At 41.3% G+C, this 27,678-nt stretch overlaps 1 protein-coding gene across 14 annotated transcripts in view; it reads right to left on the reverse strand.

The window, feature by feature from the left end:
• The window catches only part of PDE1C (phosphodiesterase 1C), a 406,330-nt gene that overhangs the window by 199,398 nt on the left and 179,254 nt on the right, over positions 1 to 27,678 (reverse strand). For 4 of the 14 annotated variants that reach the window (XM_075745403.1, XM_075745402.1, XM_075745411.1 and 1 more), the window contains one exon: positions 26,955 to 27,017. The exons of the other annotated variants lie outside the window; for them this stretch is intronic. In XM_075745403.1, coding sequence (XP_075601518.1) covers positions 26,955 to 27,017 — 63 coding nt within the window. The remainder of the gene's footprint in view (positions 1 to 26,954; positions 27,018 to 27,678) is intronic. 14 annotated transcript variants of the gene reach the window in all.

Consider the following 27,678-nt stretch of genomic DNA (forward strand, 5'->3'; position numbering starts at 1 on the left):
CAGGAAAAGGTTCTTCACCGAGAGGGTGGCTGGGCACTGGAACAGGCTCCCCAGGGAAGTGGTCACAGCACCGAGCTTGACTGAGTTCAAGAAGCATCTGGACAATGCTCTCAGTCATATGCTCTGATTCGGCTGGTCCTGCGTGGAGCCAGGAGTTGGACTCGATGATCCTTAGGGGTCCCTTCCAGCTCAGGATATTCTATGATTCTATGCTTTTGATTTGTAAACGAATAATGTTCTTAAGGAAAATGCATGCTTCTTTTGAGTGAAGGTGTGCACACTGATGGACTCACACAATTCAGAAAGGGATGACAGAGTCCTCCTCAGTAAGAGCAGCTGAAACGTGCAAACTGTGGGGCAAGAACCCCAAGAAATAACTCAAACCAAGAACCAGAGGACATCATCCCACAAGCTGGCCCTTCCACCAACAGAGTTATGCCTACCTCAAGCACAGGGTACAGGGAAATGATGAATGAAGAAGCCCTACTGTTCAGAAATCAGCCTCTCTGATTGGACTGGAAGCCATACAGGCATTTTGCATGCAGCCAAGTCTGAAATAACAATATACTCTCTACCAGCAACATGTAGTAACCCAAGCTCCCGACTATGCTAAGTTATGCAGCTTCCACTTCAGAGTTGATTCATGTCATAAACAAACAGTGAGCATGTAGCTCTGGACATGCCCTGCTGGTTTCCCATGGTGGAGAGGGTTCTGGGTTTTCTTCTCCATATTGGGTCCCACAAGCACAAGGACTGAAATGACACCTTGACTCTGTTCAGCTGCACAGATAGAGGAGATCTTATCTGGGATATTAGACAAACACAAGACTAAGCCATCTATCTAAAACCAAGATAAAACCAAGTCTAAAACCAAGATAATGGTTTTAGACTTTTTTTTTTTTTTTTTTTTTAACTTTTTGGTAACTCAAATGCAGAAACACTTCAAGGAAGTACAAAGAATTTAACAAAACGAAAGGTAACTCCCGTCTCCAGCAACACTCCTAATAAAATTCTGTAATGACAGAAGCTTTCGGTATAATTTATTCTCTGTGTACATCCCCACGTTCCGTTGCCCTGGACAGTAATCGCAGGCAGAAAGTACTTTTTCTTATCAAATAGAGCAGTACTCAAAACTAGCCATCTATTTTTAAGTTTGATGAGTGCTAAATCAGAATCGGATAAATACAGGGAAAGGGGAAAAAAAAAGGCACTGTTGACCTCAGGAAAGCTGTTGTTCAACACTGGTGTTATGCAAGTGAGACCCGCAAAAAGCCCAATCATGGAGAAATCGGTGTAGTACAGATCTTGCTACCCTTGTCAGCTCCGGAGGAACTACATATTGTGATGTAAGTGCCCAAAGGTCCTAGAAAACTGGGCCACATACTTGTCCATAAACATCTGGAGAAAGGACAGGAAATGTTTCCGCTAACCCTAACAGACTCACACAGACCTTCTCAACTCCTTTCCTCTCCCTTCCTTATGTTCCTTTTTTGCCTGCTGTCTTGTCTTATTCTCTGTCCTGTTTGCCTGTAGCCTAGTATTCTTTTCTTCAGTGAACTTAAAAAAAAAGATAGAATAGACCAATACCTAACCTGACTTTAGTAAGTCAGTTTGGTTACTCTATAAAATGGACAATGCTATTGATCTAGATACCAAGCTTTATATTGTACAAAATTTCAAACATTTTAAATATAGTTAAGGGGTATGATGGATTAATATCAAATGATAAATGGCAGATGTATCATAAAAAATTTGCATGTATATGTCCTCTTTTTATCTCAATATATTGTTGAAGCTAACAAGAATATTAAGTTAATCAGAAGGAATGCAAAAAGAATTGTACATTTTTAGAATTATGCAGTCAATTATGGTTCAAAAGTAGTGACTTTGTCAGTTCATTTGTATATAATGGATCAGCTGAAATAAAACGGCCTTAAACCTACCTCAGCCTTATCTGTGCTGAAAAGATAAAGGGCAGAAGGACACCACAAAAGAAAGGTGAGTGGAGGCGTGCTTTTTGATGCCAACCAAGCAGAGCTTCTGCCATCCCCTGGGACAGTTATGTGGTTGCCTGTCTGGCCCCACCTCCACCCCAAGCCAAGCTCCTGCAGAGCTTTCAGAAGTACTGTGCCAAACATTTAACTCAAAATTGGCAGTTTCCACTTCCAGTTCTAATCATCTCCTGGGTTTTATTACACCAGTAACATAGCTCCTAGAAACCAGACAGCTCCCGGTGAGACAAATTAATGTGAACAGCAAGACAGAACCATCATTCCTTGCAGACAGTTTAGCTGCACAACACCATCCCTAAATGAAGGGATCACTCTGCGTATTGGTGAGGTACAGACATGACTCTGTGAGGAGCCAAGAGAGGTTTGGTGAAGTTACAGGTGCCTCCAAAAGCCATGGGAGCACCCGCGGAGCATGCTAAGTCTTTAGCGGGCACCCTGCACTGGTCCTCATTTCAGCACGTACATGGTTAATGTCTTTCAGCTCTCCCACATTGCTCACCTATCTAAAGAAAGTCTGTTCCTTTTATAGAGTGATATTTGAGGAAGCAGACTTCAACAGAAGTGTCGTGATTCTGCTTCTGCTCTTTCCTGAAGAGATTCCATAAACGCTTCGTTAGACAGAACAATAATGTAAGGTTACAAATGACAGTCACAAAGGGAATAGCAGAGCTGAAATACCTCCTTACAGAGATATGCAAAGTCAACAGGTATTTTGTGGCAGGAATTCAGTATACCCTGCCAGAAATACAGGCAATGGTGTCTTTTATACTTGCATCAGATCTTTACCAAATTAAACATACTGAGGTTAACCCATCTTGTCCTCCCCTCCTAGCCTTCAGATGTCTTTTACTTGAAAAGATTTGAAAGACTTGGAGAGTCACCTCATTTCTGCACTTACCCTCTCCACAGATCCATCAGAAGATATAAATATTTGAGAATTTTCCAGCATTAGACATGTGCCACTTTCAATAACTGCATTTTGAAGCGGTAGATAAAACAGATTCGAAGCGACACCTGCCACCTTTCTGGTTTTGGTAACATAACACCGTATATTTCTGAGAAGATGGCTGTACTTGTGTCAGGTAAGGAATGATAGAATAACCAGAGACTGAGCATACCTATCATGGGGATGGGGTTGTACCTTTCATCAGAACCAGAGCAAGACATTTTGTCACATGGGATGACACCTATCAAAGCCTCATGGGTTGGCTGCATGCCCCCAAGAGTTAGACAAGCGTGTTGAGAAGACATGACCTGCAGTTGGCAGTTTTTGAGATGACAGCCTCATTTCCCCCCCCACCCTGGCCTTCAGGCCCTTGCACTATGCACAGCAGTATCACCCACTCTGGGCATCCTGGGAGCAGCCCCACATCTGCCACGAGCAGAGGCGCTTGCTCTAGATCAGGGCTTTACATGGAAAAAGCTCAGCCATGGAAACAGGGGCTGAAATGTTCCCAGCTCCCATGTTTAGGGCTCCCAACATTCCCTAGGTTTGGCGTCACCTGCATCTTGCTGTGACCCTCCTCTCCATTCTTAGGTAGCTGGCTGAAATCCAGATACACCTAGGAGTACTAAAGGCAGTAATTCAGCAACGTGTTAAAACTGATGTTTGTCACTCATGTTTTGGTTTGCATCTCACTAATCCATGCCTAAGTGTTCACTTGAATGTGGATAGATGCAAAAACATGCTTACTCTTCAAAGCCTGTTATTACTTGCTGACTTTTCATGAATCCATCCATTTTTCTCTTGTTCACTTCCAAAATTTTAAGTTATAACTGGTCCCCAGGGGTACAGGAAAACTGAAGATGTCCAATAAGAAACTGTCTTGTATATTTGCATGCCTGAAATCTCAACAGCTAAGTCTTTGCCCTAGCTTATTTGGGACAGACAGTAAAAGGCCAAAACAAGACAGTTTGATTTACAGAAAGTCTTTCAACTTACATATGGATTGGTTTTGATAAGAAAGACACTGATAGGGAACAAATAAGGAAAAACTATGATGTCATTTCAGAGAGTCCCTTTCCTGACCATAAGCTCTTATTACGAATTGTCCTCACAGAGCACTGTGTAATTTACTCAGCCAAATTAAAAAGAGGGAGCACATCATGGAAAATTAGAAAGCAAAGTAATTAAATTAGAAAACGGAATATGTAAGTAATAAATGCCCAGAAACTATTAGAGAGCTAACACAAGATGAGAAAGGAAGAAATTTTTCTATTTAGTTCCAAACAACAAGATTTATGACTAAAGTGATGGAAGAAGCTAGATTATGGCTTGGTTAATAAAAATAAGAGAGGTCACTAAATCGATACCCAAGAGTTGAAATGACAGGTTGCTGTAACATTAGAAAGATCTATAAATTTGCTTTCTCAGTTAAATACACAGATTCATAGATTGGTAGGGGTGAGAAGGGACCTCCAGAGATCATTGAGTCCAATCCCCCTGCTAGAGCAGCGTCACTTAGAGCACGTGGACAGGATGGCATCTAAGCGGGTTTTGAATATCTCCAGAGAAGGAGACTCCACAGCCTCTCTGGGCAGCCTGTTCCAGTGCTCAATCACCCTCAAAGTAAAGAAGGTTTTTCCTCATATGCAGATGGGACTTCCTGTGTTCCAGATTGTGCCCACTGCCCCTTGTCCTGTCACTGGGCACCACTGAGAAGAGTCTGGCCCCTTCCTCTAGCCATCCACCCTTTAGATATTTATAAGCATGAATTAGATCCCCTCCCTCTCAGTCTTCTCTTCTTCAGGCTAAACAGACCCAGCTCTCTCAGCCTTTCCTCATACGAGTGATGCTCCAGTCCCCTAATCATCTTTGCAGCCCTCCGCTGGACTCTCTCCAGTAGTTCCCTGTCTTTCTTGAACTCGAGAGCCCAGAACTGGACACAATATTCCAGATGTGGCCTCACCAGGGCAGAGTGGAGCAGGAGGATAACCTCCCTCAACCTGCTGGCCACGCTCTTCTTACTGCGCCCCAGGATACCACTGGCCGCCTTAACCACGAGGGCACATGGCTGGCTCATGGAGAGCTTCTTGTCCACCAGGACTCCTGGGTCCTTCTCCACAGTGCTGCTTCCCAGCAGGTCAACCCCTAACCTGTACTGGTGGATGGGATTATTCCTCCCTAGGGCCAGGACCCTACACTTGCCCTTGTTGAATTTCATATGGTTCCTCTCTGCCCAGCTCTCTAGCCCGTCCAGGTCTCGCTGAATGGTAGCACAGCCTTCCGGTGTGTTGGCCACTCCTCCCAGCTTAGTATTGTTAGCAAATTTGCTGAGGGTACACCCTGTCCCCTCATCCAGGTCATTGATGAATATGTTGAATAGGACCGGACCAAGCACTGACTCTTTGGGCACACCACTGGATACAGGTCTCCAACTAGACTCTGTGCCGCTCTATACACCACTATATTAAAATGGGTGTATTTAGAAAGACTGCCTAGTAATGTAAAAAAGAAGGAAGCTAAACAAAAGAAAGGAAAATACTAAAAGGAAAAAAACACTTTGGAGAATTACATGCCTCAATATGGAAAAATATTAGGGCATGACAGCAAACCCAGGTGCAGCAGATATAATGACTCCAGTGGGAATTCCCTCAACAGATAGCAGAAAGGAGGACTGGGTGCTTCATTGGAGAATGCTTTCCTTATTCATCTTCAGGTGAAACAGGTTCAAGAATATCAGCCTAGGCTCCAGAGGATGGGAGCTCCCCTTACAAACATCACCAAACAAGAAATTAGGTGCAATGAAGCACAGGCTGGTCCAGGATGGAGCTGAATACCCTTCTCCCTCCCTGCTAGTGACTATTGCCCACCTGGGGTCAGCCCGCGACTGGGGATGGTGCAGCGTGGGGAGCCTTCACCGTAAGCACACGTCTCTCCTCAGCCCATAGGTGAGAAAGAGGAGACTCTCCGCATGTCAGGCTCTTCGTCTTCATGGCTACAAAAAAATAAAAGGATGGGCCAGGAGTGGTCAGAGCAGCTCCTGAGGAGCTGCATGGAGACACTGCAAGGAAAGTGATTGAATAGGTGAAACAGGAGAGGAGAAGGCTCCTGTAACCTGTCAGTAGGTTTATAAGAGCTGAGTTATTATTTTCTAAAGCAAATAATGTTCATGTCTGTTTAAAAAAAAAAAAGTCCACTGTATTTTTGGAAGAGCAACACAGGTGCAGAAGCAGTGTGTTTGTTTTCCAGTTAAGCAAAATGTTTCATTCACCACCACAAATAATTTTCCTCAAAAAGATTTCTCTTCAGCAATGGAATTAAAAAAGCAAAACTAAAATAACCTAATTATTCACACAACTTTAACAGAAAGAAAGGATTGCAAATGTGTCAGCAGCAGCAGCAGAGAGCACTGAATTCAAAGTAATAAGGAGGGGCAGGGATGTGGAATTAATGTGAAGAAGAGCTAGCTTTACCATAATTCATATTATCTCATTAGAAAGCCATATTCCTTTACCAATACTTTGTTTACTTCTGCTTTGTACTTGTTGTCAGGCTAGAGTCTGTGACGTTTGGTGGTCGCCCCTATCTGTGTAGCACATAATGACTAAATGATTTACTAAAGACACGAAAGCCTGTCATTCAGACTTAAATATTCTTATTTACACTAAATTATTCAAAAGATTACACTCAGAAAGAAATAATAATTATATAGCCTAGGTGATGGAATGTGATTTGAAAACAGGTCTGCACCATGTACGAGCGCACGCTGGCTTTTCATGGACAGGACAAATGAGAAATGTTTTATATAATTTACATTCCTGTTAGTTTTAAAATCGCTCTCACAGCTTGACAAGACCAGCCTTTAAAAGCTTCTCACTGTGTAATGTTGAGAGAAATACTGGTTTGACATCTCTGTTAAAGCAGAGGAATAATTCTGTAATGAACTTGAGTCCAATTCTTACACAAGTGAACAAGCACTAATGAGTGCTATTTTCCTAGTAAGGCGTGATTAGAAGAGCAGAAAGAGGGATATTTAAATAATAACCATTCCCTAGAAATACGTAAATGGAGCAAATGAACTACGCAAAGGGGAGGGGAATAACACTTTTCCTTGTTACAGGGCTGCATCTAACCTCGCAAGAAACACTATGGGAGCACACCCCTAAGCTTCAGCTTCCAGGAAAGCCTAATTTTTGCTGCAGTAGTTAGAGTAGTAGTAGCTCCACAGCCCAAAGCTGTCTCAGACAGCCACATTTAGTGACAGCACTGACATTACTTGCATGAGCAAGTTTCTGGAAAAATCATCTCTGTCAATCAACTCCTAAAACATCGCCGCTTTCAAACATCGCAGAGAGGACGCTTGTATTGACCCCATTAAAAGGCTGTTGTGTCTGACAGCTATCATTGAAAGAGATGGTCAGAAAGGTCTGTAGTTACTTGGTGTTAGAAATGCTCACAGAAACACCCAACTTGATGCACCACGTCTTCAAAACCCATGCGGATTTTGTTTGTGCAACTTTGCCATGCACGAAGAAATAGATCTGCTCAGGGTGCACATTTCCAAGAACTGAAACATCTGACTAGAAAACACTATAATGAGCAACAGATGCAGAAGCATAACAGGAAATTAAGATGTTCTTTGGGAACATGGGTAAAAATGGGGCTTTATGCAATAAATAATCATAATACAACTGCTCATTTATACACAACAGCCTTCAATTATCAAACATTTAAGTAAGAGGCAAACAGCTCAGAGAAAAGCAAAAATCACCGTGGCCTGACAAAGAGGAGATCCACTGGAGGAACAAGGAGCTCATGCCTTCTCTTGCTGCAACCCAGCCAGTCCGATAGCAGAGCTGCGGTAATTGTCTGTCACGAACACTGGGGGTGGACTCACAAAGGCTAGCTTTGGCGTAATGAGCACAATCATCCATAATCAGTGGGAAGGAGAAGGTTCCTCCAGAGGGCAAATCGGAGCAGAAGGAGAAACTTCATGTAGCTCTTCAAAGCATTCTCTATAAGAGCTCCTCTCTCTCTCCCCTCACTGATTTTAGAAAGAGACCAGAAAGGCTTGCCTGTCCTTCATAATTCACCGAACAATTCATAATAGCTTCAGATTTTTATTTCATCTCAAGCTAAATTTTGCCGCAACTTTTAAGTGAATCACAGAAAACATTCCTCAATAAGCACACTCTGAACATGGAGGCAAGCAAAGATCAAAACATGTTCAGCAACTTTTTCTATCAGAAACCCTTTTCAGCACAAAACTCTGAGATCAGAGTCTACTGGGTTCCCACAGGCGAGACCTAGGGTCCACTGACAGATATTTTATTTCACAGGTTGCATCCCACACCAATGTTTCCATTTTGCTCTTCCTGCACCTCAGAGTCATTCAGCTATAGCTTTCACCTAACCTGGATTCCTCTCCTGTAACACTGACAGCAGCCAGAAATCCCCAGACCTCCCCTAGATCTTCTCCCTATAAATATAAATCACCTGGTCTCCCTAAAACCAGGTGGTATCCAAGGGGAGATGAGGAAAAAACAACTCAGAAGGAGAAAGAATGCAAGTGGGGATTGCTCAGAAAAATATCAGCATGTCTCAGGAAAGCACCGTGTTTTTCTAGTTGCTGTGCATCAACCCTCAACTCCCTCTGGTTGTGTTCATGCTGTTGCAGATCTACCTGAGCTACCTTTACATTTGGGTACTGGTCACAGCCTAGCTGCAACAATACACTTCTCCCAAAACGTGCTATAAATTCACTCAAAAGGTAGGAGAAATTAGCCCGCTCTGAGTGCTGCATAGACATGGCAAGAACCAAGACACCAAGAGCGCAGTGGTAGTGATGCTGCTGAAGATCATTATCGGTGATTTGGCTTATTAGATGCAAAACGTTCTTTCTAAGTTTGTGGATGACATGAAATTTGGGGGAGCAGGAGATACAGCAGGAGCTTGGAACACATGGCTGGCAGATGTCCCTTTCAACCTAAATTTGTCTATGATTCTAGGATACATAGACCAACACAGAGTTAAGAGCTTCCACTTCTGGTTGTGGTAGACACCATCAGCATAGCTGCTTTATCCTGGCAAACTGAAAGTTGGCTGGACAAGCTAGGTCTACCCCCTGACTCTTCTTTGCTACGTTGCAATCCCATTTCACGTAAGTACACTAATTGCATGATCTGGGCATGTGGGAAACACTGGTTCTGTGCCTAATGACACTGAGATAATTGGCTGGCATATGGCCCCATAAAGGCTGATCCCAGCAGCATCAAAGTGCTATTTGTGCCCTCCCAGAACTGGGTGTTGGCAAAGAGAAGCAGTGATTGCTTTCAGAATACCATTTGTCTAAACAGGAAGCCTTAGGACTCTTCTGGGCATGAAACGTCAACAGCTGCACCGCATTTATTCAGTAGGAACGCTTTAATCTTTCACAGCTTCTATTAGACTGAACTATTTGGTACGGATAGTTAAGAAGAGGTGAGCTACAGCAACACAGCCTATAAAGGTGGAGAAACAGATCTGTGGTCAAAATACTGTTTTATTGGGAGAAAGGAAGGTTCAAGAAATGTCATAAATGGAACTCAGCGAAAGCATTGTTGATCTGTTGGAGTTATATGCTGCAGTGAAATCTCCCAGAGCATATTTGTTGCTCAGAAAATAATAAGAAATAAATTTAAGGGAAACATTTGCTGTAGTGAAATGTGCTAAGCAACTACTGTAAAATAATCTAATCTGAATACAGCACAGAAGAATGTGACACAGTGTTGACAAAGTATTATATAAACAACCTACCTAAAGTAAATGCATGTTAATTTGCAGGATATACTGTACTGTACCATTTACAAACAATTTGTCCAAAAAAATCTATTTCTTTTGCTACATCACGTCCCAGGAGTTAAGAGAAAAGAAAGAGAACAGAGGAAAACACACGGATTCAGTCCTGCTACAATAGAAATATGCTATTTGAATGTGTAATGCAGAATACATGCTAAGCATATTCAGAGGCTCTTCAACATCCTATATTTTCCCAAAACAATATAGACAGACAAGGAAGTTTAGAACAGCAGCATATATTGCTTTGCATGATGATTCAGAATGCAGGACTAAGCCCACCTTCAAAACTATTATCTTTTTTTCTCAGGGTGCATTATTTTTACAACTCCAGAAAGCACTATCTATTAAGACCTCCGCTTATCAGCACTGTTAATTCATTGCATGAATAATGAATACACATTCTTGTCTGAAAGCAAAATTGCGAAAGATAGAGGATTAAATTATGGAAGGAAAATTGTGTACCTAAGGTGACATGAGCCTTCCACCACTCTGATCCTAGGCAGTCCCTTTCCCTCCTCTCCTTGGGAGCCTAGGGTAGGACCCGCACTGGAAAGCACCTAGCGCATTTGCAGCGCTACTGCTGGTTGTAAGCCCTGTTGTAGTTATTTCCGCAACTGCAACAACTTCTGTTATCCACAGGTAAGCCACATGAATGACAGCCAACTACTACTAGTGCTTTGCGCAATACTAGAGACCAGGGGGCAAAGACGCACAGAGATGACAACCTTTTAGGTAAACTGTAGGCAAAAGAGACCCTCACAACAGGGCAAGTTTTCGCCCCGCTCCCGATCAGCAGGGCTACTCTTGAATAAACGTGATTGATGCTCAGCTAGGTTTCCAAGCTGCACGCCTTTACGCCCATCTGTCAGAAGGACGTGCTGCCATCAGGCATGACGGGAGCATTCTGGGCACAAAAGGCGGACATCAAGGAGGGAGCGGCAGGCTGCGGTCCTAACCTTCCCAGTGACGTCTGCTCTGCACGACGCTCCTGCTCTGCGCCAGCTCTGCAGTGCCATATGTCTGTTTATACTTTATACCGTGCACCTACTGGCACGTGCACAGCCGATGCGTGGGGTGCTGGCATGGAAGTCAGAGAGGCCTGGGGTCTCCTGATGAGCCTTCTGATCTTCAGGATGTAACTTTATTTTCCCCACGCCGCCAGATAACTTCCTAAAGCCCACAAGAACCAAAACCAATACATCTGCCTTCCTCCAGACCTTTCCCATGCCTGCTGTAAATCTCTGTGTAAAGTTGAAATATATTTTCTAGAATTTGCTGAGAGATTCTGGAGTTCAGCCTTTTTTTATGTATGGACCCTCCCTCACCCACCGGGGGCAGGAGGACCTCTAGCTCTCTCTGAGGATATCTGCCCCTTCCCAACTAGCTTTCCCTTGCTCTTACCTGATAAAAGGACTCCCTCTGATCAATACAGGGCTTTTTGCAGCTGCATTCAGGAACAGAACTTTGATAATTACAAATTAGATAAGAGTTTCGAGTCATCTCTTTAGAAGAGCCAGATTTTATACAAGAAAAACCTGTTCACTCCTACAGTATTTGGGACCATATAAGTGACATTCACTGCACTTTTGGCCAGAGGGATCCTCATCTCCCTCCCAGTGACAAGCCAAAAGCTTCATTGCATCACTGTGACAAAGAATCCCTCGAGAGAGAAAATCATTCTGTCCAGGAACCGCGTATCCACAGACGGCAGTGCTCCTCGTCCCCTGACTCAGATAGATTGAGCCTGCATTAGTTCTGCGCATGCATATTTATATTTTGTCAGTGGAAAGATAGAGAGGAGATAAAAAAGGCAGCTTTTTCTCATACAAATCTGTTCATCTGCTTTGCCCATGATGTGGTCATTTGTCATGCACCAGATATTACCTGTTGCCCAAAGAAAAATATGTCATGAATATGGGAAATTTTCAGACCAAATGTTTGGTGGTGCTTGGATAGAAAGCAAGGATGAAAATAAACCACGTGTCCATTAAAAACACACTCATCACACTATAAACGATGGTGAAAAATAATCATGAACCTGTCATCTCAGTAACATACCATTATTGCGCCTTCAGAGCATACCCGGTAGCACAGGTTGCGCCTCTATTTGAGATCCATAACTGAAGACATCTCCCAAAAGAAGACCCATGAGAAACTTCATGGCTTTCTGCTGAACATTTTTAAGGAAAAAGGAACGGATTTTTTTCTTCTTCTTTATCTGGTAGATATTGTTTTAGGGCTCTCATGATATTTTTTCAGTCATGTTATTTTAATGATTACAAATTTTATGGGGAAATTAAAAGGCAATACTTCTGTCAGTGAGCATGCTTGACTTTAACTGAAAAGGTATAGTCATATGACTTTGATAAATATTTGTTATAGCTGATGATTATTGCATTAGCATCATTTTTATATCCATGAAATAAATTATAAACATGTCCTCATGACTCAACATTTGCCAGCTGAAATGGATAACTAGAAGTGTAACAGTAAAATAACAAACAAATGGCCCAAGGTAGAAAAAAAACCAAGCAGCTACACAAACAGCTATGAATTAAAAAATTTACCATCATAGCCTGTGTAAATCAGATAAACTGTAACCATTCAACTAGATTAATGGTATTTTTTTCAGTTTACTTGATTAAAACCAGCAGACATAAGTCATATTGATTTTTACTGGGTAAAAAAAGGCAGTGCTCAGGCTTGGGTTCTGGCTGGGTTCATGAGTTAGAGATGTGGCCAGGAGGGTTCAGCATGTGTCTTTCCAGAACATACAGTTCAGCCACTAAATGTAAACTCCTCTGGTAGAGATGACTCCTTCCAATATTTCAAGTCTCCGGGTGGTATGCAGCTATTCCTAATAGCAGCCAATTCCCTTTTCCTAGCAATCAGTGACAGAGCTTACAGTGGCAGTTTTATCTACAGTGTTTTGCACTCTCGAAAAAAACCCTCTAAAACCTGTTTCCATCAAAAAGCTGGAATAGCCATAAGGCAGTGCCTAATGCATAATTAGTACAATGTAAAATGTCTGAGACTAAATTCTCAGCCAGTGTAAAATAGCTAAACTCCACTGTGGTTTACTGAGATATGTTGTCCATTTATAGAAGCAAAGGATCTGGAACATCACACCAATTTCTTCTTGTTTAGCTGAAGCTACTCACTTTCGACTCTGTCAACTACCTTCAAATATTTTGATTAAGGTTTTGCTAAGTGCGGAAGAATGGATGGGTGAGGGAGCTGAGTAAATTATGGATTGTCATTTGGTTTCTGCCAACTTAAATCTGGTACAGTTCACATGGAGGAGGCTGTTTTGATAGTTTCCTAACAGCCCTTCATAAGCCTTAGAAAATAACCATTTTTTTCACTCCTGATACTTCTCCTTCAAGACAGGGTCTGCGCTGGAGGGTGAGAAGCTGTATGCTATATATCAGGACTAAACACCTAAAAGTAGGACTGCATGGGAACGCCAAGTGACATTCCACTTTTTCTTGGGTGTTGCCCAGGCAAACCACATCTGCCAAATGAACCTAAGAAAAATGACAGCATATTTAGCTCGTAGCCACTCTGCAATCAAGATGCAGTTGATGTGCAAATGTGCCATGGTTACCGATATTTACATACGTGGTTCTGCATACTGTTGTTCCACGAGGGAACTGTGCAGTATTCCTTGAGGACTAACATAAAGAGAACCCAGGTGTACCTCCACGTTCACCTGCCACAGTCTGCCAGTGCTTGCGCAGGTGACTACTAAACGCAGAGCTGTTTCTCTGATTTAAATGATGCCACTAGCACTGGGCATAATTAACAGTATTAAGCTCCTCTGTATTTAGGGTCTGCTGAGTGGTCCTAGCAGGGAAAATCCTTGAGCTTTCTTCTTCTACTAGGGAAGTAGCTAAGAGGAAACATGTTTCAGAACAACATTATTAAAAAAAAAAAAGGAAAAGCCTACACACCAGCTTGAAAGTGAGTGCAAATTTCCTCCGCTGATTAAAGTGGGTCTACCACGTCACCACCGCTGAGTCAGAGCACCAGATTAATTCTAGAAATGCTCCGTGTAACAGCCAGCAGCAACAAGGAAGGTCACAGCCAAGGTTACTGTGTCACTCCTTCAGGACAGGGCTCAAATAAACCATGAGGATCGTTTGTAGCTGTTCTTAATATATACTTCCCTTTCTGTTCACCTCCAAGCCTGCTGGCCAGGGTGTGGGGGAGGGAAGGCATTCATTAATAGAGGTGGACATGTGAATTTGTCAGCCACCTGTATCAAAATGAAAAACAAGGTGTAGTTTTTATAGCTGGACCCTTCACTCCTGTAGTCCTGCAGTGAAACAACGAGCAACCAAGCTCACACTGCATCCTGTAAGGATTGCTCTGCGTGCCCAGTCAAAGCTGATGAAGGGTAGAAACTCACTTTGTCCTTTTTCCAGAGAGGACATAATTCTCAGTACAGGTGCAGGGAAGACCAGTAACACCAGCCAGCCAGCTTGAGAGACAGAGGAGGAGGAGGAAAGGGGCACAGATGAAGAAAGCTGCCCCTCTAGCACCACTCCAGGACAAAGCAGTCTCATCAGCTGGCAGCTCTGAGACCCTCCCACGGAAACATGAAACACAAGGGAGCAGACAGCCTCCCCCTTGCCCCTGTCTGACACACAGACTTTTCTAAACCTGCAGCCAGGGACCTCCATCCTAACCATGCATGCCTAAAGCCTGTTCCATCCAAAATCACCCTCAGGTGGCCAGGACACAAAGGAGACCAACTGTCTGGAAGCCTTTCCACCCTTCAAAAATCACGAGTGTGTTTTATGGCACCAGCCACTGCTTTTTAGCATTAAAATTTTCATTTCTTTTTTTAAACTTTTGCTTTAGGTTTTAAGCTTTTTGAGATTTGCATTTTGTTTCTTTTTTTTTGGGTGTGGGTTTGGGTTTTTTTTTCTTCACAAGTAGGTGCTAAAATCTTTGTCTTTCTCAGGGATTTCTCTCATAACCACATCACTGAGGGTGCTGGGGCTTTGAGACAAACCCAATTATTTTGAAATTTCCAACAAAACGCATGAGTTTATAGTCAATGATGATATCAAATGTATGTATTAAACAGTCTATGAACATTTACCTCACAAAGAGTTATGCACATATACTTCAGAAATTATTTCACATGAACAGTCATTCTAAACAAGTCATAAACTGCTCATCTGCAGTTATTAATAAGAAGGGCTCTGAGCTGCAGTGAACAAGTTATTCATCACACATACTCACCACAAATCTTACAGGAGTTACTTCTCCAACATCAGAAAGGAGACATTGCCTACGTATACATGTAAGCATACCAAACATTATCCATAAATGGAAGTTAAACTAGATGGCTGAAAAGTTACAGGCCTGTTCCTATCTCCAAAGACATGCTTTTCTTGTGGTGCAGGTGACAGCTGATATTTGAAGGAGTGAAAAGAATGATGATGCTACTACTAACCTGTTTCAGTACCGTTTTGCTAACGTGTGCAACAGCTCATGCCCCAGAAGCCAAGAGCAGGATGTAGAGACATAACACAGACCATGTGGGTCTAATCAGCGGGAGAAACTCAGACTAGAAGAGTTATGAGTTCTCACATACTGCCAGAGTGATGCACACCACAGCTGCTATGAAATACCTTCTGGTCCACACCAGAGTGCCCTTTGTATGGAAGCCCAGGCACGAGGGGAAGGATGGCACGCAGTTCTTATCTTTACATGAAACAGGACTCTGCTGCAGTGCACACCCGGAGCTGGGAGGCAGAAAGCATTCTCAAGCTCCTGAGGGTCAACATGGCCTTCTTTATATTAAGTACTATCACGAACATGCCTGTCTGAACATAAAAGTATCAACAAAAAAAACCAAAAGCACAAAATTTTACTATTCCAGAATGAAGACAGGCATAAAAAAAAAAGCAAATCACTTCCTTTCATAGGTTTTTGAGTTGTTTTTTTCCCCAATAGAAAACAAAGTTCAGAAGTTCAACAAAGATGGTACATTTGGACATGTTACGATTGAGGACCATAAGAAAATCCTGATAGAAGCTGTATCAGGACTTTAGTTAGATAAGCAGCATGTACAGTTTTAATATAAAAAACAGAAATCAGTTTCAGTGAACGGATAAGGCACTTTGGTCTTAAACACAGTATTACATAACTAACTGAAACCATTAACAATATTACTGATTTTATTTCTTCTTGTTACACAACAAGCAATAATGAATATTTTATAAGAATGCAGGTGGATAAGAAAGATTGAGAGGTTTGGTTCTATTTTGATGTAAGGCATTTTCATTTTATTGAAGGCAGAAAAAAATTATTCCCCAGTTCTCTAAGTGGAGCCTTTGTTAATTTTACTACTAGCAAGCCCTGTGATTTTCTGTAGGCAAATTTCACAAGCAGGAATGTGAATTCACACAGAGTGGGCAGTACGAGCCTGTGAGTTCATAAAAATAAGTTCTGCTCTGTTTTTATGGTGGTTCCTATAAAATCACAAAGTTGGACTGACAGCATGCGCTTAATAGTTAGACTAGCTGACTAGTAATCAGGACTTGTGCATCGATTTAGATTAGATGTTATAAAGAAATTCTTTACTGTGAGAGTGGTGAGGCACTGGAACAGGTTGCCCAGAGAGGTTGTGGAGGCCCCATCCCTGGAAGTGTTTAAGGCCAGGCTGGATGGGGCTTTGGGCAACGTGGTCTAGTGGAGGGTGTCCCTGCCCATAGCAGGGGGGTTGGAACTAGATGATCTTTAAGGTCCCTTCCAACCCAAACATTCTATGATTCTATGATTCTTGAGTCTCTTACTAACTCGTGACATGAATGCAATAAAGTCATGTGGCACTCTCGCAGAGCCGTCTCCCTTCCTTCACGATGACACTCCACCATCAGTGTCCTGTAAAGAGGATTCTGGGGCTCAGTCGGGGGGGTATATGGTGTTCTTTGAGGATCTTAGGGGAAATGTGCAGCCATCAACGTTTTTCAACTGCAGGGCCTTAAAACAAGGAGTCACATCAGTATGTGCTCTATTGCTCAAATAAATACAAAATTAATAATTAAAGAAAGTTCATTTATATATACAAATATTTAGGTGACAAATACTGGGGTTCTGTTAATATTGATCTTAAGGATCTTGCCATGAACCAACAACTGATTTGAGAATAGAGCAGTGAAACCCAGATGTTGTTGCTCTTAGCTCTATACCTTATTCACCTGACCACCCTGCCACCCAGAAATTGACATACATTATTTATCTGTGAAGAAAAGCCTCAAACTATATTCATTTTCTAATACATCTTGTAATTATACCTTCGGTGTGCATGACCCCTAAAGGGAGCGGGTAGAGTCAAGAAGGTATGTTGCAATAATATAAAAAATTAAGAAGCTTATTTAGCATCTTTTTATGCCAGACTCATTTCAGAATCTCAAAGCTCGGCATTTTCACAAATGAGCTTTGAGGAGTCTGTGAGTTTTCTGTCCTGTGAATCTGATATTGGCAAAGATTTATAACAAGAATAAGACAATATTATTCAAAGCAAAGCCAATTGTTATCAGCCTCTCAATCTTTTCTTTTTTCATGAAACAATTCTTCAGTTAAAGCAAAAAGCAAATGCCAATATACCTTTCCAGAGCAGCCTATTCAATTTTAACTGTAAGTGCCATTCATCACAGAGTTACTTGCGCTTCCTTGCTATGCCTGCAGCAAGTTCCAATTCAAGTACATTAAGCAATTGGCCTTTTGATAATGCAATGAATTGATGGCATTGCAACTTTATTATAGCTGGATTGCTTATCAAATAACACTCGTGGAAGTCTCTATCTTCAAACAGACAGTAAGGTAGAAGTAGGAGGAAAGGGAATTCACAGAAATTAAGCGTTGTATTCTACACAAAACTTTTAAAAGTTTGTTCATTTATGGGTTTTTTAGGCTCTGCCTAGGATAAGTATGTTCAACATTTATGGCATAGAGGCATTTAAAAATGATTTTTTTTTTCCACGAGGTATAATTCTGTAAAAGGAGAGGGAAGAAAAGCTGGAAAGCTGGTTTTGTAGGATGAGACTGCATTGTAAACTCATCAGGAAAGGAACAGTACACATCGGTACACGTTGTCGCAGTTTTGGCACTGCGCATGTCTAATTTTAATTGGGAACCCCAGGCACTGCTAAGTTAAAAACAACAAAGAGCAGCTCTAGTAATATTGAAAAATGATCCATACCTGGAAATCAACTCAAAAGAACATTTTGACCTAAATCTTTGGGCAGTTGGTTTTTTTGTTTTGTTGTTTTGGTTTGTTTGTTTTTTTAATTTCCATAGCAAATTGACATTTTTGTGAAAATATATTTAGCCTCAAACCCAGTTTTCTATTGAAAAATAGATTAAACCACAAAATTCAGGTAGCCCTGCCCTTACACTTGTATTAGTAACAAAAGCAAGAATATTAAACATAGAAGACTGAAATCTCAACAGAAGGTGTAGTACTACAAGACATGTCTATAAACCAACTTGAAAATAATTGCAGGCAACATACAAGTATATTGGTGGCAATTGTCAAAATGTGCAAACTTCACATGAGATACATAGGACTATGGATACCATGTCACCAGTAGCTCTGATGTGTCCTTACGCTTCTCTATACTGGCCATAAGCAATAGCTTAAACACTTAACATAACGTGGCTAACTGCAAGAGAGAATTGGTACATCCATGGTAAGAATAGATTTTAAATGCAAACTCTACCTTTATTACACCATTTCAAATCAAATTCTCCATGGAGAGTAAACAATTAAAAAAAAAAAAAGTTAACCTCTGTAGTTTGGGAGATTTATTTTCATTGTAAATGGTTGCTTCCAAGTTGACCAAGCTTGACCCGTTGACTAGTCAAGCATCTAAAAAGAGAGAAAATCAAATGCAAGATAGCAGCACTAAGAGATTTTCTATAAATATGAAAAAATAATGTTGTGCACATCTGTGTGATATTGATTCACAGGGATTCTAATTACCAAAGTAATGCTGGGCCTTTTGATAAAAATATCTATTCTAAGTATCATCTTTTATCTCCTAATTGATCCTAAGCATAGAAGAACTTCCTCTGTTGCATGAGGAAACTTAAATTTTCCCTTTACAACTCATTATAAACCACAATTTCTTGTTGGTATAAAAGAAGTCCTCACTCACCCAGTTTGCTTTTGTATTGCACCAGCGTTGCCTCTCTCCAGTTGCCACAAAGGAAAATAAGAACCTCCATCCTAATACAGGTCAATGTCCAAATCTACCCAAAATCCCTCTCCAAAGGTACTCAATAGCAGATGTCCACAGGTATAAAACTCCCCTAATGGATATTTATGCCATAAAACACTATTCTTGAGCCCACAAGAATCAATTTATCCCCAGTCAATATGTAAAACTCTGAAGAGCAATGAGTGTCTCCAGATTTCACCTCACTGAGCGTTACCATGAAACTGCAACATCTGTATACACAGCAGGCTCACTGAGCGGCCTGAAGTTGTGGACATGCACCCATTTCTGTTACCCTTTTCCCTCCCTTTTCCTCAGCCACTCTCTCATTTGTCTTGTCCAACCGTGGCATTGCTGGACAAGCTGGACAGGCTTTAGGAAGCCATTTTTAAACAGCCTCTAACACAACGGAGCACAATCTGCATGCTGAGCATAGAGGCTTCAGTCAACCCTAAAATGAGTCACATGTTTTGTAAAACTGACTTAAGAGAAAAAAACTCATTTATTGCCTTTTCCATTTCTCTTCCCAACATGTTATTTTCTACCCACAAAGTATATGGAAGTTAAAAAATATTAATCTTGTCTAGTACATACATGAAAACCAACATTTAAAAGTTTTTTTTCTTTTGAAACATTTAAAAGTTAACTTATTAAAAGTTTTCAGCATTTGAGAGATGAAAAAAAAAAAGTCAGACTCAGCCTGACAAGTTTTCAAGAGTGGAAGAGTGAAAACTGCACATATAGGTCTGCGCCCTATGTGGCTTCCAATAGGTCATTCCCAACAAGCAAACATTGAGTTTAATTAGCAACAACCAATCTCCAGTTTTCAGAAGGAGACGATCACAGCAGAAAGGGTTCAGTTCATAGGTGACAAATGAGCTTTTCAAAGAGTTACAAGCTGAAAAATCCCATCCCTGTACCCAGTCCTCTCAAACATGCACAGCCTTTCCCTAGACAGCTTAATTTAGATGGGTTCCTTACAACATGCGGGCAATCATGGAAAAAGCAAACAATGTTTGGAGATAAAGAATCCATGTCCCTCAACGAAGGTTGAAATGTTTTCCCAGCCCATTCCTTCATCTGCCCATCTGTTATCGCACGCTGTATGTCAAACTTGATCTCAGAACTGTCAGCACAAAAGGACGTGACAGACTCAAGTGGGTGACTCGAATAAGGAGTGACATTTGCAATGTTAATAACGCGAGCTGGAGAGATTAATCAGCAGCTCTGACCCCTGCTGCTCTACCGAGTAACTACTTCCATGCCAAGAAGCAGCGATCTACCCCCTCTGTTACCTTATTACTCCAGACTGTGGGTCATGTTTTTGCAGCTGTGATAGATGGTGGAAGAGGTAGAGTAGCACAGAGATACGTACCGGAAGGTGGGGCTTGTTTGTCTAAAGGCTTCTTAATTTTCTGTCACATTTTGGTCCAATAAAATATATTGCCCCTCCCTCCAGACTCTGCCTGTTACTGTGTGAGCCATTAATATTGCAATTACGTATGGAATTCTGTCTAGAACAGTACAATAAAGCATCATTTCAAGACTTGACTTCTAGTTTAGCAGTTACCTGTCTCCAGCACATTGGGACTATTTGTCAGGCAAATATTTCATTTGATGCATCCCAAAGCAGGAAATTAATAGACCATCTGCATACCCATCATCCATTCACTGTGCAAAATTCCTCTTCATAAGCCTCCTTTCAAAGCCAATGCAATCTGATTACAAGCATCTAATGACAGTTTATCCCCAAAACAGGCTGAAAAACAATTCCCCTTCTCTTCCCCAAGTCCGTGCCATGACATAATTCAGACTGGAGGCAACGAGCCTGTTACAAAATTACACATCAAAACCCTAAACAGAAGTCAATGCATGTTTTGGCAAAAGGCAAGGGCCAGGTTCTGCCATTCTGCCCTAGATGCATAATGCTGCGCTCTGCATGAAGGTATTAAGTATTAAGGTGCTGGGGAGCCTGAATGAGGGGAACTCGGCCTGACTCAAAGCCAAAGAGTATTAGACACATTAACAAGTAATTTCTGTGGTCATTTTCTGGAAAGAGTGACTAGCTTTGAAATTTCAGAGCATTTTGCAATACAATCTCATCAACCTCAAATTAAGTAAGTAATCTGAAGTGTCCAGAAACCTACTGCCCATCAGAAAAATGAGTTAAACATTCAAACACATGCACTTTTCCTTTTCTTCTTGCCTAAAACCCTCTTCTTCCCTTGGTCTCGGTTTGCTCTCTTTTCATGTCATCCTTCTGCCATCCAGTATTAGCTAATGAGACAGACAAGATATTCAACTCTTTGAGACTGATACTTTCTTTCTAAAAAGTTTTAATGAAAAAAGTTTGCAGGCACTACAATTAAATCAAAATAGTGTAGGATCACTTCTGATTTTCAACAAGCTGCCAGCCTTTTTTCTCATCACTTTCTCCCTTTCTCCAATTAAAAAAATAAGAGTATTTTTTAGATCAGTCTGCAGAAATACATTTCACTTTGGAATTCACGCACATGTTCTTTAAAAATCACTCAGCTGAATCAAATTCATATCTAAATGACAACGAACGATTACACAGTTATTGAAGAGGAGTTCATTTTCTCTCATCATCCTGTATATTGAAAAGGAAAAAAAAATTACAAAAATGTCTTTAACAGAGAGATTAAAAAAAAAGGAAAGGAAAAATATACTCTGGGAAAAAAAATGTGCAGAATATTAATGGAGTCTCCATCATCATCTTAAAAGGTTTTAACAATCCCTAGGGTTGAATTCTCACACTGCAGTTCTGGATACCTTAATGTAAATTTAACATTGGTACAATATAATCTTGCTGTTCCTCATTCACTTCTCTAACTTTGCTTTCTCATAGCACTTTCAGACACAGACTTAAGAAGAACATTCGACTGCTGAACTATGTAGCTGTGTGCCTCACTCAGCACATCTTGCCCTTCAGATAGGAGCATATCTACAAACTGGTACAAACTGCTCATAAAGCAAAGTGCAGAGCACAACAGTAGGATGATGGGCAGACTTTATAGCCTTCTGAAAAGATTCCTTATACATAAATTAGCTGCAAATATTCTAATTCTTTGTAAAAGCAGCAAGCACCACTGTGAAGCCTAATGAACTTTTTGCCTTACAAATACACAGCTTGATAGGATGCAATTAGATTTATCAAATTGAAAGAATTCCCTCTCAATTACTTTCCTCCCCCCTGGTCATTATACTGCAGGAAAGAGCTAATGCCTGCTCTGTCTCAGTGGCTGTTTCTAGAACACTAAAATATCCACTATGATTTATCTCATCTTTAAATAAAATTGTCTCCATGTTTCTAATCTTTCCTCACATGGAAGCCTCATCATTTTTACCACCAGGCTGTGGAATCCTCTTCTGTCTGCTCTGCTTTTTATATCACAGAGAGTTACCATGAAATGCAATATTCACAGGGTAGGAGGCCCATCGTTTCCTAGAAGTGCTCTTCAATCTTTTGAATATAACGTCCTATCATCTGTTTTCTTTCTGATTACCTTTGCATACTAAGCAGAGCTTGTCCTTCCAGGAATTCTGTCCAGGGTCAGTATCCCCACACAAAAGGCGACAAAAGCCAAGGCACCAATTAAGAGGCCTTCAACCTATGAACTAGTTGCAAGATATATGCTCTTATATTCATAGTCCATATCTCAGACCGATACGTGCATGCTGCAACCATTTTGTACCAGAACTAGAAAACCTCAGTAGCTTTTCATAGACTGAGCTGTTTGGAAAACAAGAATACCGACTCATGAAAGAAAAACAAAAAAGAAAATCAAGGCTTCAGAAGTTTACTTCTAATGCCAACAAGGAATGAAACCGAGCTCTCTTCAACATGTCCTGAAAGCAAAATGGTAACCTAGTGCAGATGCTTGAACTTGACTTTCTTGTATGTCAGCTTAGCAACTTAACTGCCCAGCCAGTGTCCTCCAACTTACCTTTCCTCTATCCCCTTCACAGGGCTGTCCCAAACCAGATTTTTTTTTTTTTCCTGACAATATGATTCTGGAAAACAGTTTTGTGTCTTTTAAGAGAAATTTTCAAGTACTCAATTAGCCTAGTCAGAGCTGATAAGCTGGAAACAGGCTGTAGCTGAAGTGGGAGGAAGATTTTGAAAACATCCTGCGTTGTTTCTGCTGCTGCGAGGTTGTTTTGAATGGCAGTGGAGTACTGCGAAATGATAAACCTGTGTTCATGCATACCACAGACTTACTGCAAAGGTATTAATAATGTGATTTGCAAGAATTCATGAGTAGGGAAGAGCCTATGCTATCCTAGAATGGGATGCACTTCAAACTCAAAAAATGACATAAATCTGCTGTGCTATAAATGTCTAGAAGCAATATAGGGATGTTAATTCTAAAGAGCATGGGCAGTCTGCCTCTCCTTGATTTGCTAACTTTTGGAGGAATATCTATTAACACGCAATACATCACATCTATTCCTTCGTGCCAAAGGCAGACACTGAGAAATGCTGCACACTGCAATATCTGTTCACTTTTGTAACACCATAGGAGCAACGACAGTTAAATAACATTAAAGCAGATTAACTGCAGCAAAAATTGTAATGGACCAAAGCTGAAAGTCCCAACTGGTCAAGCTAAAGGCATAAGAGACTTCATTGCTCAATGCAGTGGAAGAATCAAAGTCTGAGATATGGAATATGGAAATACCCCACCATGAGCACTACATGCACATTTCTGTTTGTATCCATCATCTTGAAATACAGTAATCGCAAAACTGTATCATCTCTTCACCACTTGCCAGTGATAACAAAGTATGGCTAGTTATAAATAGTTTTTGATATAAGAATCAAGAACAGGGGTTTTTTAGGAGATTCCACTCTTTGCACCTATTTAGCTACTTATTTTTGCATTCAAGATGATTTCCAGGACAGAAAAGAACAGAATATTTGCAAATGTGCAGAGAGGCAGCTAACAGACCTGTAAGCAATTTCCAGACTACTTCTTCAGCGAAAGTCCTCAGGGAATATCTAGTGACTTGTTGCTGTTGTTGAGAGTTAACTTCTGTAGTCTGCTATACGCTTTTTGCCTTTGTTGGCCGCTTTCTGACTTGGGAGTACCCATAGCTTTTGCCTACAACAGACTCCTGATCAAAAACCGTCATGTAGCTATTGCAACCATTGCTTGGCAGGAGCTATAGGACCAACGGGCAAAGTGCTGCTAACGGTGTCCCAGCAGTTGTGCAAAGGAGCCCAGAATCTCTGCTGAGGACTGCATGCTAACAGTGGTGACGTGCCATGTGGTCTCCAACACCGGCTGGAGCAAGCGTCCTTGACCCAAACAGCACTACTGAGCAAGGATGCCACTGTTCAGGTGTCAGGCTGCAAGAAGTGACTGGTGCCCCTCCCTGAGGTTGGGAACAGTGGTTTCCTCCCCTGTGGGAAATATGCTGCAGCTGTGGCACTCAATTGCCAGGTAAAGGAGCTGTGAAAAGAGGTGAGTATGCACACCATCAGGGACGATGAACAGGAGATCAATATGGCCTTTGCAGAGACTCTGCAGACCTAAGAATCCAAGACCTGCATTGCAAGGCGGGAGGGAAATCTACAGACCACCCTGAAGGGACTGAAACTCCCCAGATGGGAGACAACTGGGGCTTCTTCTCTACTTCGAGTCCTGGAAACAGGGGAGAAAGGTCACCTTGCATCAGGGGAGGCATCAAAGCCAACTAAGCCTCAACCAAGTGTCTGCATAAAGAAGAAAATGGGAATGGTAGCTGTTGGAGACTCCTTCCTGCAAGGGAGAAAGGAATCCTTCTGTTGGTTTGACCTGTTGTCTCAGGTTTGCTGCTTATCTGGGATGTGGTAAAGAAATTGTTGAGTCTTTGCCAGCCCTCAGACTATTACCCCTCCACTGCTCATCCATGTGAGCATCATAAACAGGAGGAACTAAAGCTCCACATGCAGTCAAAGAACTGCAGCGCAGTTGGAGTAACAGATATGGCAAGGTTGACCCTCTATCTGAAGAAGCAGCTCAAATGGCAACATGGCTGGACTCAGGCCATCCAAGCTCTAGGTGGTGTCACAGATAACTTCTTGATTTGAGCACTAGAGGGCCAACCAAGGGTGAAGAACTTTTCTCCCTAAGGACAGCCAGGCAGCAGAACAGAGGGTTTGTGCAGGATCCACCCTTGGAGATTTTCCAGACCCATCTGGATACATCCCCAAGCAACCTGGTCTAAGCTCATTGCTGAGCCTGTCTTGAGCAGGAGATTGGAGTAAGGACCTCCCGAGATCCTTTGCAACCTGAGGGACTCAGACTCTGGGGGAAAAAAAAATCCTCTAATTCAGTGGCAATCACAGATCTGTCTACAAGGAAAAGGTGGTAGTCAGAGGTAGATAAATTTATCCATGTGCATGCAATTATAAACATTTTTTCCTTTTTAGTAAAAATTACATGCATTTATATGAGACAGAGGTGTTAAAGAGGCTATTTAAGACAAATGAGCACAAAACTAAACTCCAGATAATCTACCATTGACTAAACTAGGATAACACTCCTACACTTAAGTTTTTCCACAAAAAAAGTTCCCTAAAAAATGTACAACATGCCTTATGAGATATAAGGATCAGGTTCATAACCCTGATCTCACAGCCTGTGTTATTTTATTTATATATGTATACACACACACACATACACATGCCTGTAGAACTGAGCAGGGCAAAGCAGGGCAGGAGTCACATCACATAACACTGGCCATCTAAATAGGTGTTTACTCTTTTCTCCAAGGTTTTCTTCTTAAGCTCCTCTACAGCCTTCACAGAAGAGTCACCTTCCACTAAATCTCCCCTTGGCAGACAAATACAATTAGGCAAGATGAATTCCACCCTTAACAAGAGCTGTTAACAAAATCAACTAAGCACTTAAAGCCAAACACTAATGTGAAAACAACTGTCCCTAATAATACTAAACAGGCTGTAACTGAACTCATAGCAAGTGCATGCATGGCAAGCAATAATTTGTCCAATTCCTCTCATTTATTCCTCGGGGTTTCCCAGTGTGACTTGCTGTTTTAGACCTGTCTTGCTTAGACTGTTCATTCTTTTCAGGGCTGGGGACTGTTTATATTACTTATCTAACCCAGGACTTGTGCCACAGTTTAAACTCAAACACTTGTATTAGGTGCATATAACTCCATTCTTAAAGCCACTCTACCTTTCAGCAATTATCTCTGTGAGATAGTTAACTCAGAACATACACCAAGTTAACTGAAAACAGAGAGAGAAGACAGTACCTAAAGTATGAGACAGGCTGTGCACAGAAGTTGACACTGTGAGAATAACCAAAGACAGCATTTTTAAGACAGGCAGGCTTTGGTGGTAGTCTTCCAGCTTGGCCCCAGCTCCAGCCTTAGCTCCATCCCCCCCACCTCAGCACCCCAGCCTTCATTTGCACCTCTGTTTCATCATTCTGATGTAAAATACCCTTTTGCTTGGAGGTTTATTTTGCAACCAGGATCCAGCATGAGGCCAGAATGAGGGCCTATAATGCAATTTTTCTCATTGAGAATCCTGGCATTTGAGTTGTCATGTACATAGAATGTACAGCGGAGCAGAGTGGAGGACAAGAAGAAAGAGATGAGGAGAGACCTCCAGTCTCCAAAAGCCTAGCCTAAGAGAGCTAGTTGCACATGCTTAAAGTGTATTAGTCATTTAGCAATCAGCTCAAAAGCTAACCGGGAAATGTTACTCAAACTGAAATAAGTGGAATTTTTTTTTTTTCCAGATACAGAGTTTCACTCCGTCTATTTATTTCCTTCTCTGTAAAGGCACATAAACAGGCTCTTGTCAAAAACTAAGCAGAATTTTTGCCGTCCTGCCTTTGCCTGCCCCACTACGCTCCACGCCCACACATGCACGCAGTGACTGACCGTATGTGAATTATCAGACTGTGGAGTCGCTCAAATGTGACGACTGTTTCCCATAACAAGTTCCTGAAATAAAGAAAGTCCATCAGCTCTCCCGCATTTATCACGGTACCTTTCTACAGGGTAAGAAAAGAGTCTGAACTCTAAATGCTTTCATAAAGGCTAGAGAGCGGCATATGTTGTACTTTTCAAGATGTACGACGTAACTCTTAAGTTGAACGCTGTTACATGTCCTTGTGCTTTTGTACAGTGGAAGAAAATGAACAAACAAATTCTTAAGCCCCTTGTAAAGTTTCAGTGAGGGTTTGACTGATGACCCTTAACATTTTAAAATCCTTCTTTAAGATGTGAAGGAAGTCTACTATTTCTTTCCATAAATAATACCTTTCAAAGTTTTATTCATGCCTGGAATGGATTCAGTATTTTAGGTAAAGTAAACATTGTTTCATAATCTGAGGAGTGCCAAACAACAAAATATTTCCATTCTAATTTATTTCTGTTACATAACATAAGTTTATAATGTAACAGGCAAGTAAGTGGAAAACATCCAGCAGACCAATTTTTATGATATCTTACTAGATTAGCAATAGATACAGAGAATTTTTTTAAAAAAAATTGAATATGAGATTAATTAAATAATTTTTATGATTAAAAATAAATTTAACCTAGTGATAAAAAGTGACCTATCAAATTTAATAAATTGTTTAGCTAAGGTATAGAGATACTC

The sequence above is a fragment of the Balearica regulorum genome, chromosome 2, assembly GCF_011004875.1.
Source record: "Balearica regulorum gibbericeps isolate bBalReg1 chromosome 2, bBalReg1.pri, whole genome shotgun sequence".
NCBI classification, from domain to species: Eukaryota; Metazoa; Chordata; class Aves; order Gruiformes; family Gruidae; genus Balearica; species Balearica regulorum.